Below are 11,046 nucleotides of genomic sequence, written 5' to 3'. Positions count from 1 at the left end.
TGCAAGAAGTGATCGTATGAATTATTCACCAAGACTTACTTCAAAAGCATCACGGATTTCATAATACCATTATACTAATTCAGTAGTTGCATAGAGTATAGACATGTACACCTTTCCAGTTTCCACCCTGCACATAAATTAGGAACAGTATACTCCTTTTGTATTCCTTGGGGCAATTTTTTGACGGGCACTTGGAGAGCAGTAACTATCTAGGACTTCAATTAGTTTAAAAATATAAACCATGTTTTTATTCTGAAATTCAAAATTTATATGTGCTGATTAAAAAAAATACTAGCGAACCTATAACCTACATTTAATACTTGGGTGGGCCAAAGGCCATTCAAAGAACATTATCCATCACTTTACAACATTGCTCACCACCACATGTATCAGTAGCGAGTGTGTTAAGTTCAGAACCCCTAAACATTTTGTTTAGAAGGGCATTGGTGGATGAAAAACTCCAAAAATAGCTTGATCTGGTAGCTAAGATAACCAACATTAATTTAGTTGAAGGGAGTGATCACTTTAGTTGGAATTTACATAAATACGGGGTCTTTACTGTTAGATCTATGTACCTCCACAAGATAAACCAACATGCTCCCTTTCGCCACAAATTGATTTGGAAACTAAAAATTCCTCTCAAGATAAAGATCTTCTTTTGGTTTCTACAAAGAGGAGTTATCCTAACAAAAAATAATCTAGCGAGAAAGAATTGGAAGGGGAGTTTAAAGTGTTGCTTCTGTAATTGTAATGAATCAATTACACATCTCCTCTTTGATTGTCACCATGCAAAAGGAGATTTGGAAGATAGTCTATTTAGCTACAGGGTTAACCCCACCAAAATATATTTCCCATATGCTAGGAAATTGGCTCTCAATTTTGATAACAACGAGAGGCGTGTCGTTTTAGTGGTGGCAGCTGTATTGTGTTGGGCTATTTGGAGATGCCGTAATGATATTATTTTTAACAAAACTAAGTATTCATTATTTATGCAGACTATTTTCAGGGGGACCTACTGGTTGCGCTTATGGGCGCAACTGCAACGTAAAGATATGATAAAGGTGCTGTTCCGAAAGGCGAATCTTGCATTGGAGGCCGTCGTCTTGGAAATAGCCAATCATAGGTGGAAACATAACCTTAGGATTGGTTTAGATTATTTTTCCTTTGTTCATCCCCAGTTAGCCAATAGACAACTATGTTTTGTAATAATTATTGGGCTGTGTAAACTTTGTAGAGGCGGGAACTCGTGTCCATTATCTAAAAAAATATTTAAATTTTAAAATTCTATAAGTTGACCGAGTCAAAATAAAATTCATTCTGTACTGTTCCACAAAGGGGCACCTACCAATTATATAATGACACAGGGTTCTTAATGAAAAAACGCCATCGCTTAGTAAGAGGATTTCAAAACGGAAAAAAAGATCAGGAGGAGGAGCGCCTCCGCATCGGCTATCCCAAAAGCCAAAAACTAGCCGAGAGAACGGCCGTCTCAATTCAAAATCCCGCCCACTCCCTTTCTCTCTCGCTCCCCCATCCCCTCTTCCTCCCCGTTTCTTCCACCGCTTCGCCCCCCGAATCTCAAACCCTAGTCAAACCTCACCGGCGGCGAGAGGGGAGCCCCGCCTCCGCCTCCTTCGCCTACTCCTCCGCCATGAACAACTTCCACGTCTACGAGGCCATCGGCCGCGGCAAGCACTCGGTAACCCTCCCTCACCTTCCCTCCCCCGCTCCGCTCCCGAGGGATTCGGTTCCACTCCTCCCTCCCGGCTCCCGCCCTGGATCCACCAGGATTGGGGCGGTCCGGGTTCCAGCGCAAGAGATTTCTGATATTTCGGTGGTTTTCTATGGTCGGTTCTGTGATTTGGTCCTGGTGACTGCGGAGTGAAGACGGTGTATAAGGGGCGGAAGAAGAAGACCATCGAGTACTTCGCCGTCAAGAGTGTTGACAAGTCGCAGCGCTCCAAGGTCCTCAACGAGGTGAGCTCGCTTCTCCGCCGCGTGCATCGTGAATCATCGTGGTCGAATCGCTAGATCTTTGGTTTCCGTAGTTGTAGGCTGTTAATTTTTCTCGAGCGCATGGTGTAGCCTGTTTAGCTTCAAGGACTTGGTTAAGTGTTGTTGCCAATGCAGAACTATATATTTTGGAGCGCTTGCCAAACCTGAAACTGCTGACAGTTAGGCTTATTGATTTTATATTTCCAGTGGCTAATTACAGATAGAATGCACATGGAAGATATGTTACAGTAATACTACAATACAGCCTGCACTCTCTTATGCTGCTGCTTTTTTATATAATACAGATCATGCTCTGGTTTTAGATTGAGAACTCTTTTCGGGGAGCATGATTGTACAGCTATTAAACAGTCAAGTTCTTTTCCTTTGTACTAATTGTGCTTTTAAACTTATCTTCTCAGGTTCGGATGCTCCATTCTTTAGACCATGCAAATGTCCTGAAATTTTACTCATGGTAAGGTTCTTAGGTACTCCCATTGTCCTACAAATTCTCCTGGCTGGTTTTGCAACGTGATAATGTCTTTTAGTTTACTGGTTGGGAATATCATTGTTCCTCTACATTCCATACTTATATTCTACTTGTCTTCCCAGGTATGAGACCTCTGCACATTTCTGGTTAATATTGGAGTATTGCGTTGGTGGAGACCTGAAGGGCTTGCTTGAGCAGGTATCTTGCTCATCTATTTATTTACTGCATGCAGTTTTTTCTAGTTTTAAAAGGATATACAATGCATGTCATGTGTTCTGTATGCTTAAAAAGTTGAATCGATTTGGGTAAGTTAGCAAGAATAGGCTATTATGCTATAGACATGAATGTATGCATATATTCTAGAGTAAACAGTAAACTAACTTGGTGAAAAAAGATTCAATCGACATTCAAAAGACCATAATCAGATGTGTCTTACATAGCTGTACGAGTTTTTTTTCTCTCTTATTAGATATAAATTCCACATGAAACAATGATTTAGCTTGCATATGACATTTCAAGTGGAAAATCCATGTTATTGCTTTGCACTTGCTATCTGCAGTTGGGTACTTCAAAATAATACTCCCTCCGTTTCTAAGTATATGATATTCAGGACAAGTTAATTAATTAAAAATGAACTAATTAGCTTGTCCTAAACATCATATATTTGAACAGAGGGAGTGGTAGTCAAGCTAAACTTTTAAAATTAGGATCTACAATTCATAGCACGTTAGCTTCAGAAAATGATAGTACAATCATCTATGTATTTGCTGCTTTTATGTTTAGTCCTGATGTGCCCCAGGTGCATATCAAACCATCCTGTCTGACCTTTTCGTATTTTTTTTCTGTTACTTTGATGTATGAAGTATAAACTTTAGTTTCACTTTCCCCTTTGGTTGGAAACAAATGAACTACTGCATAACAGTACAGTGAAGCTGTGTGAAGCATTTTTTTGTCTAAAAGAGAGAATGAAAACAGCAATGAAGTCCTGAAAGCCCAATCTGCGCACTGCAGAATTGCAGAATCTTTAACTAGGAAAACTGGAACTACTTGGTATCCTGCTAGTGCTGGTTGCTGTTTTAGTGGTTCATTGGCACTATTACTGTTATGGCTTATATGCCACTTGTCATAGCAACCCAAGAATTCCTCATGATAGTGTTTTCTGGAAATTTTGGTTTGCTATATGCCAAGAATTTTATTATAATCTCTTCAGGAGTCAGGAGGTACACATGTCTGTTTCAACTTTCAAGGCATGTTTATTGCTATTCAGTTATTTACATTTTGGCCTTAAGAAAACAAGAGTAACCCATAAATTTCTTTCTTCTACTTGTTTTGCCAAGATCCATGTTGTGAGTATGTATATGGAGTTTCCTTGCCTTTATGTACCGTTTGTCATAGTAGATTTTGTTTCCATGCAGGATAAGAAGCTTCCTGAAAATTCTATTCATGACCTGGCTTATGATCTCATCAGAGCTCTTCAGTAAAGTTCTTTTGGTAACCTTGTATCGTAATTTACTTTATATAATTGGTGAACCTTGGTTTATTGGGAACATCTTTGATAGGTTCTTGCATTCTCAAGGAATTATATATTGTGATCTGAAGCCATCAAACATTCTACTTGATGAATTTGGATGCATGAAGGTACATAAGTGGACTACAGAAAAATTACTTTACTCCACTATTAAAGCAGTGCATAGTAACTCAAACTAACAATATTACTGTTTTTTTTTCACTTGTTCCAGCTGTGCGACTTTGGATTAGCAAGGCGCTTAAAAGACATCGAGAAAACCAATCCTGGAGATGTAAGCTTTCATTTTCTTTTAAACAGAGTTTCCTTGGGTCACTTTTTTCATATCTATTTGACTTTCTTTCCCTATCCTTAATTTCTTCTGGCTTGTAGGTGCCACAACCCATGAGGGGTACACCATGCTATATGGCTCCTGAATTATTTCGAGAGGGAGGAGTCCACTCATATGCTTCGGATTTCTGGGCACTTGGTTGTGTTTTGTATGAATGCTATACAGGAAGGCCCCCTTTTGTGGGTAGAGAATTTACACAGTTAGTCAAATCTATAATTTCGGATCCTACACCGCCTTTGCCTGATAATCCATCAAGGTCCTTACAAAATCTGATTGATTGCTTGCTCATGAAAGATCCGGCAGAAAGGTTACAGTGGTCTGAATTGTGTGAACACAACTTTTGGAGAACCAGTATACCGATGATTCCTTTACCACTTCAGCCTGCTTTTGACAACATGATCGAACTTTCTGCTACACCATATCTAGCTGAGAGAAATGGTGACAAACCTTCCAGACAGTTGACACCACCCAAGCACCGTGAGTATATTGGCCTTGGCCTTAAAAAGAAGGATGAGAATTCTGCCAAGGGTTTCACAACACCTGTTAAGAATTTGCAAAGTGGCAAGAGAAATAGTGCGAAACCTAAGGCTGATGGTTTCAAAGGTGTAAATATCCTCAGGATGTCTCGCATAGCTAAGTTGAATTTGCAAAGGGAAAGGGACAAGGAGAACTACAGGCGTCCTCCCACAGAAACATCTGAGAATGAAACTGAAGTTAAGATAGAAAATAATGACATGGAGCTTGATTTTGGTGAAAATCCAGAGGGAGATGTGCCTGATGACACTGATGGATCTGATCATCCAGGATCAGCAGCACATGAAAAGCCTCAAGCCACTGATGGTAATGAAGAGAATTGTATGGCAAATCAGGTTGACATGCTTACAGATGAGGGGTCAGTTAAGCCCGATATCATGATGAAAACTGAGCAGAATTCTTGTTCAGATAACCTGGATGTGGTGGCCACTCCACCAAGTATCTGTATGCGAAAAGCACAACGTGCAAAGGTAACTCCATGTTCTGCAAATGGTTCTGAGCCAACTAACATCTTTGAAGCATTCTGGCATCCAACAGACCTTGCAGTTAAACCAGTTATGCCTAGTAGGAAAGCAGATAGAGCTGTGGACACGGTTCCCACACTTCCTTTCGAAGCTCTTACAGCATGTGATTATATTAAGTTGCCACAGGAGCAGTTGAATGCATTCAACAGTCAGATACTTCAGAGTTTAAGTGGAACTTTTCAGGTTTCAGAAAAACAAAATACAATCAGATACCTAGAGATGTTAAGCATGAACTCAGATGCTGCAAACAAAATAACTAATGGCCCAATTATGTTGCTTCTTATAAAAATGCTTCGACTGTCAAAAACTTCAGTCTTACGTGTCCAAATTGCCTCACTTATGGGGTTGCTGATACGCTATTCCACGGCTCTTGATGTGGAGCTGGCAAGTTCAGGAATTCTCAATGCGTTATCAGATGGATTAAGGGATAAGAATGATAAACTCAGGAGATTCTGTATGGCAACACTGGGAGAGTTGTTATTCTACATTTCTACCAAGTCTGATCAAGATACCAAAGAAATCAATAACCAAGAATCCCCTTTGAAGGATAACAGGCCTGCAACTTCATGGCAGGTCAGAACTCAAAACAAGTAGTATGCTATGTTTTTTTGGTTTATTTAGTCAAATGTTGTATATCATATCATGTAGTGTATGTGTATCATACCTTGGTAAAGTACTGGCTCGTAGAAATATCTAATACTTGGTACTGATTCTCTTTTAGAGCATCATTGCCTTTTCCTATGGTTAAATTCCCAAGTACAGATTTCTAGGGGTTGAAACTATCTTATAAACACCCTGAAGTACTGCTTGCTTATGAAACAAACGCATGGATGTACACTACATATGTTTATATTTTAGTCTCATCTTTATTTATGTGCAAGTGTAACCTTTTTGGTGTTCACAAACAAAGAATTTGTGTGTTATAGAAACTCAATACTATTAGGCTGCACAAGCTTTGTAGTCATCTGATCCAAGAGAAAAGTTAGTTCCACTATACACTTATATTATGGTATTTTCATTGCAGTATTCATGATGAATAAATCTATAGGTTGATAGGATATGCATAGATGTCGAATTATATTTATTAATTATCACTTTGCTCTTACAATATGATGGCTCACCTTTACTTCCAATGTGTCTGATCAGCTTAGAGCTTTGCGATTTCCCCCCTTCAGTATTGGGAATGTTCCATAGTTTATTTGTCTGTGGAAAATTTTAACTTAGTTTCTTTTGAGTGCAACAATTCTTGGTTTTCTGAGATAATTTTTGGGTTTGCTCTTTGACAGCAGATTGGCTATAAATGAGTGGTCTCTGCGCTGGGTTATATTATGAAGCAACTATGTAGATCTTTCAATTCATGTAGTTTGATGCGTTCATCAGAGTACATATGCATATAAGAAGCCTTTTGCATTAGCTTCTAATGTGTTAATCCTTCTTGGAAATTGTACAGGTTCCCAATGCTGTAATTGCACTGGTGTCATCTATCTTGCGAAAGGGTGAAGATGATCTAGCTCAGTTATATGCCTTACGGACAATCGATAACATATGTAGCCAAGGAACAGAATGGACATCCCGCTTTGCTTCCCAGGATGCGATTGGGCACTTGTGCTACATCTATAAAGCAACTGGAAAGCAGGAGAGTACAAGGCTCATTGCGGGATCTTGTTTGGCCCGCCTTTCTCGCTTCAGTCCATCATGTATTCATTTAATCCTGGAGAAGATATCATTCAAGGATATTGCATCCACACTCATCAAGGGAAATCCACGTGAACAGCAGATTAGTCTTAATATTCTCAATTCGGCATTAGTTAACAGTCATACTGTAACAAGTATGAACCGCTATATTCATTCATTATCGGATGACAAACAATTGGTCCCTGGGCTCATTTCTCTGATAGAACAGGGAACTGATGTTCTGCGAGGGAAAGCCCTTTTGTTTGTTGCTCTACTTTGCAAGAACAGTCGAAGGTGGCTTCCTCATTTCTTTTGCAATGCAAAATTAATATCAGCGGTTGATAGATTGGGAAAGGAGAAGGAGGGTTTTATTCATAAATGTACAGAAGCATTCGTGCAGTTGGTGGCTTCTTTGGTCCCTTCTATTCTTGACACAGTCTGCAGTGATATACAGCAGGTTATGACTGGCAAACGCCATGGACCTGTTACTGCTTTAGCTGGGCGAGCTCATCCAAAGAGCACGATTTATCTGTTTCCAGTTATTCTTCATCTTCTGGGAAGTGCATCCTTCAGGCACAGAGTCGTGACAAGTCATGTATTGCTTCAGCTGGCAAACCTTATTAGAATTTTGGAGGCACCGTTTCAGGTATGATTTTTGTGAACTATATGGATATTACATCCTGATGAGTATATGGACACTGCATTCATCATATCACTGCAACTTTGGTGCCGTTTGCCTTAACAATGTTTTGTACCGCACAATTTATTTGCTGAACAAATCTTTGCCTTGTGGGATTATTTATGTCAATCTTGTTGTACTTTCAGGCTAGGGATGATTTCCAGATGACATTGTTGCGAATTCTTGAGGCTGCTACAGAGGAGCCTTCTGTTGTACTTGATGAACACAAAATATTCATCAGTCGTATCATCCCAAGCTTATCCATCTTATACAAGGGCAATAAAGATGGTGATGCCAGATTTCTGTGTTTGAAGATACTCTCTGATGTGATGATTGTGATCTTCAGTGATTCTTCGTTAACTACTGATGAGCAAACGATAAGTGATTTGAAATCGATCTCTTTGAAGCATTTTCTGCCACTGTACCCTTCTTTTGCAGAGGATGAAGATCCCATACCCATATATGCACAGAAACTGCTAGTAATGCTACTGGAACATGATTGTGTGAAAGTCTCTGATATTCTGCACAAAGCAACAGTATCCCAATGCTTCGAATTTTTATTAGGAGACCTGTCAAATGCAAATGTAAGCAATGTCAAGCTTTGTTTTGCCCTGGTATCTGCTCCCGAGATGGACACCCGTATTCTTTCTCAGCTTCAAGTTGTTCGAAGAATAGGGAACCTGCTTGAGTTTGTTGCTGCAAAAGACATGGATGATTTTCTTGAACCAACCCTAGAACTTTGCAGAGCTTTCATTATCCGAGGCATTGGCAGCAACAGAAGTACCGCCCTCTCCAAAAACCCAGCACTCCTTGTTGACAGTGCCTTCAGCATGAGCATTGCTGTTGATCAACAAACTTGTGTTATGGATATATGCGACTTTGGTGGCAACATGGGTATTTTTCTTGAGATAGTTGGCAATTCAGATCCACAGATAAGTGACTTAGCATCAGATTGTGTGGTTTTGTTACTCAAGGCAGCACCTCGAGAGGCAACAGTGGGCTTGCTGACGAATCTTCCTAAATTGAGTAGTGTCATGGACTTGCTGAAGCATGACAGCTGCCTACGGCTGACTCGCTTACTATATGGCCTAGGCTTCTCATGCAGACAATATCTAGCCCAGGGAATGATCCTGTCAATATCAATGTCAGCTTTGATGCGAGTTGAAGCGCTTGTTTCAGTTTTCAAGGGCTCCAATGATAACTTTCTTGCTGATGCTGCTTCTTATTTGGGCGCTGAACTGCAGCGCTTACCTCGCTGTTGTTGAGCTGCAACGTGGCCAGGGAGGCAGGCTGGCTGCAATTGTACGAGTGATCTTAATAGGATGCCCTTGCATTCCTTCACCTTTCATGCACCATGCACATGAGTTGAGCAAGTGAGCACAGGACCTAACAAGTGCAGGTTTTCTACATCAGTGGCCAGCTGGTTGATCTCAATTGCCACTCTTTGCCACGACCGATTGGTACCTTGGCTTGTTGATGTGCAGGATGTTCATGGTGTCATTTATCATCTGTGATTTGGGGCTGCTGTATATGGTACTTTGTGACCATCTGAAAGGTGGCAAGAAGAAAATACCCCTTATTTCTTCGCCAATTTTGGTTGGCAATTACTTTTCAGTTCTATGTAATTCTGCAGTACCTGTAATTTATGTGAGAAACTGTAGTCCAGTATCATAATGTGTACATTATAGATAATCTCCTGTTATGTTTCATGTCACTGTTAAAAAATCCTTGGCTCCTGAATCTTGATACTATTTGTGTAGTCTTTTTTCTTTTTACAATAGTGATAAGCCTTTGTAGTCTTGGCCCATCCTAGAGCAGTTTTTCTATATTTCTTTTGTCCAAATTCGTGGTAACTGCCTAATTTGTCGACTATTGTAAGCTTCTTTACCCTTCTCCCTTTCCATAGGTTCTCCTTGCTCCTTGGAATCTATCCACGAGCCATTTCACTCTCGGTTGCATAGTTATGTGCTTGGCATTTGAGGATTCATTGCAGTAAGACCTGTCCAGACTTTCAAAGCCAACTTTTGCAGAAACGCATGCTCTTCTGCGCTTGCGTCTTCATTCTTCATCAGCAGAGTAAGACGAAGATTTCGTTTTCATGTTCTGTCACCGTTGGGTTCTGCGTGTGGTTGGCTGCGCTGGAGCAGGCCATGACCTGATGGTATGCTTCTGGTCTTTATTATTGGGGAAGGATACACGGTACCTGTCATGACTTGTAAATAGTAGAGAAGGATACAGCGCGTTGTTTCGTTGGTTTGCTTCTCCGGTTTTCTTTGGCAATTGGCCATCGAGGCCTCGAGTCTTGAGAACGACCTATCCATGGCTCTGCCCAATTATTTGTGGCTCAGGAATTATCCGTCCACAAAATTACTAAAAGTCAAATAGTATTTTCCTTTGATGGTGCTGTTGGTCAAAAATACATAAGTACGCAGCAACTGGTTGACTAGGCGGTTGACTGAATTTCCGTGTTTTGGCATGCAAAAGTAACATCTGAACGTTCATATATATGGTGGTCTTACCAAATTTCAGTTCAGTTGTTCATACTCTATGGTCAATTTGTAAGTGACTCTTTGAACTTTTAATTTGACCTAGTCATCACCAGAAAATCTCACAACTCTATGAAGACTCAAACATATTAGACACCTTGGTCGTTGTGCGAAAATCTATCGTACTCCATGTTTCATCATTTGCACTAAGGTTACTAAAACCTAGCTCAGCATGTTTGTGCAAAGTTGCACTTTTCAAAACAAGATGTGGGGTTCAAGAAAATTCCTCCTCCGTCAAGAGAAGCATAGAAAAAATCTACAACTGGTGGTTGGTGAGGCCAGATGATAAGGATATAGCTGTCAAAAAAAAAAAGATGATAAAGGTAGAGATCAACCAAAGAGGATTTACGGTTGTATAACATACAACTGGCGTGTGCCAATATCATTTTGATGATGCAAATGGTGTGACCTAAGGATATATGCACCGGATCTCTTCAAAGTTCAAACCGCTGCTTCAACTTGCAGCCGTTGTACTGACCTACTCCACGCGGAAAATTTTCAATTCTCATTGACAATACCTACCTAAATACAAAATTCAGTTTCGTATAAGCGTACGAGACGCCTGCAGGGTCCATGGTACCGCAGTCCGCAACACAGCAGTTGACCCAGATGACAGACTCCAAGTCTCCAACTGCTATAACAAGGACATTTCCACGCATGCTTCTGCAACAAAGCCAAGGTGCACGCTTCCTCTGCAGCGCTGTACCATTCACCAGGCCGCGAGCGAGAGCATGGGGAAAGTGTGCCTGCT

At 40.5% G+C, this 11,046-nt stretch overlaps 1 protein-coding gene across 1 annotated transcript; it reads left to right on the top strand.

Annotated features, from left to right (window-relative positions):
* The first annotated feature begins 1,444 nt into the window (after nt 1-1,444).
* On the top strand, nt 1,445-9,527 carry LOC120706395 (serine/threonine-protein kinase RUNKEL-like). The gene is made up of 10 exons (XM_039991038.1): nt 1,445-1,699; nt 1,888-1,977; nt 2,415-2,467; nt 2,605-2,680; nt 3,898-3,959; nt 4,042-4,120; nt 4,222-4,281; nt 4,380-5,969; nt 6,847-7,716; nt 7,896-9,527. The coding sequence occupies exons 1-10, from the start codon at nt 1,652-1,654 to the stop codon at nt 9,012-9,014; spliced, it is 4,047 nt and encodes a 1,348-aa protein (XP_039846972.1). The 5' UTR covers nt 1,445-1,651; the 3' UTR covers nt 9,015-9,527.
* The last annotated feature ends 1,519 nt before the right edge of the window (nt 9,528-11,046 follow it).

The sequence above is a fragment of the Panicum virgatum genome, chromosome 5K, assembly GCF_016808335.1.
Source record: "Panicum virgatum strain AP13 chromosome 5K, P.virgatum_v5, whole genome shotgun sequence".
Taxonomy (NCBI): Eukaryota; Viridiplantae; Streptophyta; class Magnoliopsida; order Poales; family Poaceae; genus Panicum; species Panicum virgatum.
The sequence above is the reverse complement of the archived record's forward strand: the minus strand, read 5'-3'. Positions and strand labels throughout refer to the sequence as shown.

Excerpts from the sequence above, each read along its gene's own strand:
- LOC120706395 (XM_039991038.1), top strand. The coding sequence starts at position 1,652 with ATGAACAACTTCCACGTCTACGAGGCCATCGGCCGCGGCAAGCACTCG. Across the intron at positions 1,978-2,414 it reads GCTCCAAGGTCCTCAACGAG|GTTCGGATGCTCCATTCTTT; the intron begins GTGAGCTCGCTT and ends TTATCTTCTCAG. Across the intron at positions 5,970-6,846 it reads GGCCTGCAACTTCATGGCAG|GTTCCCAATGCTGTAATTGC; the intron begins GTCAGAACTCAA and ends GAAATTGTACAG.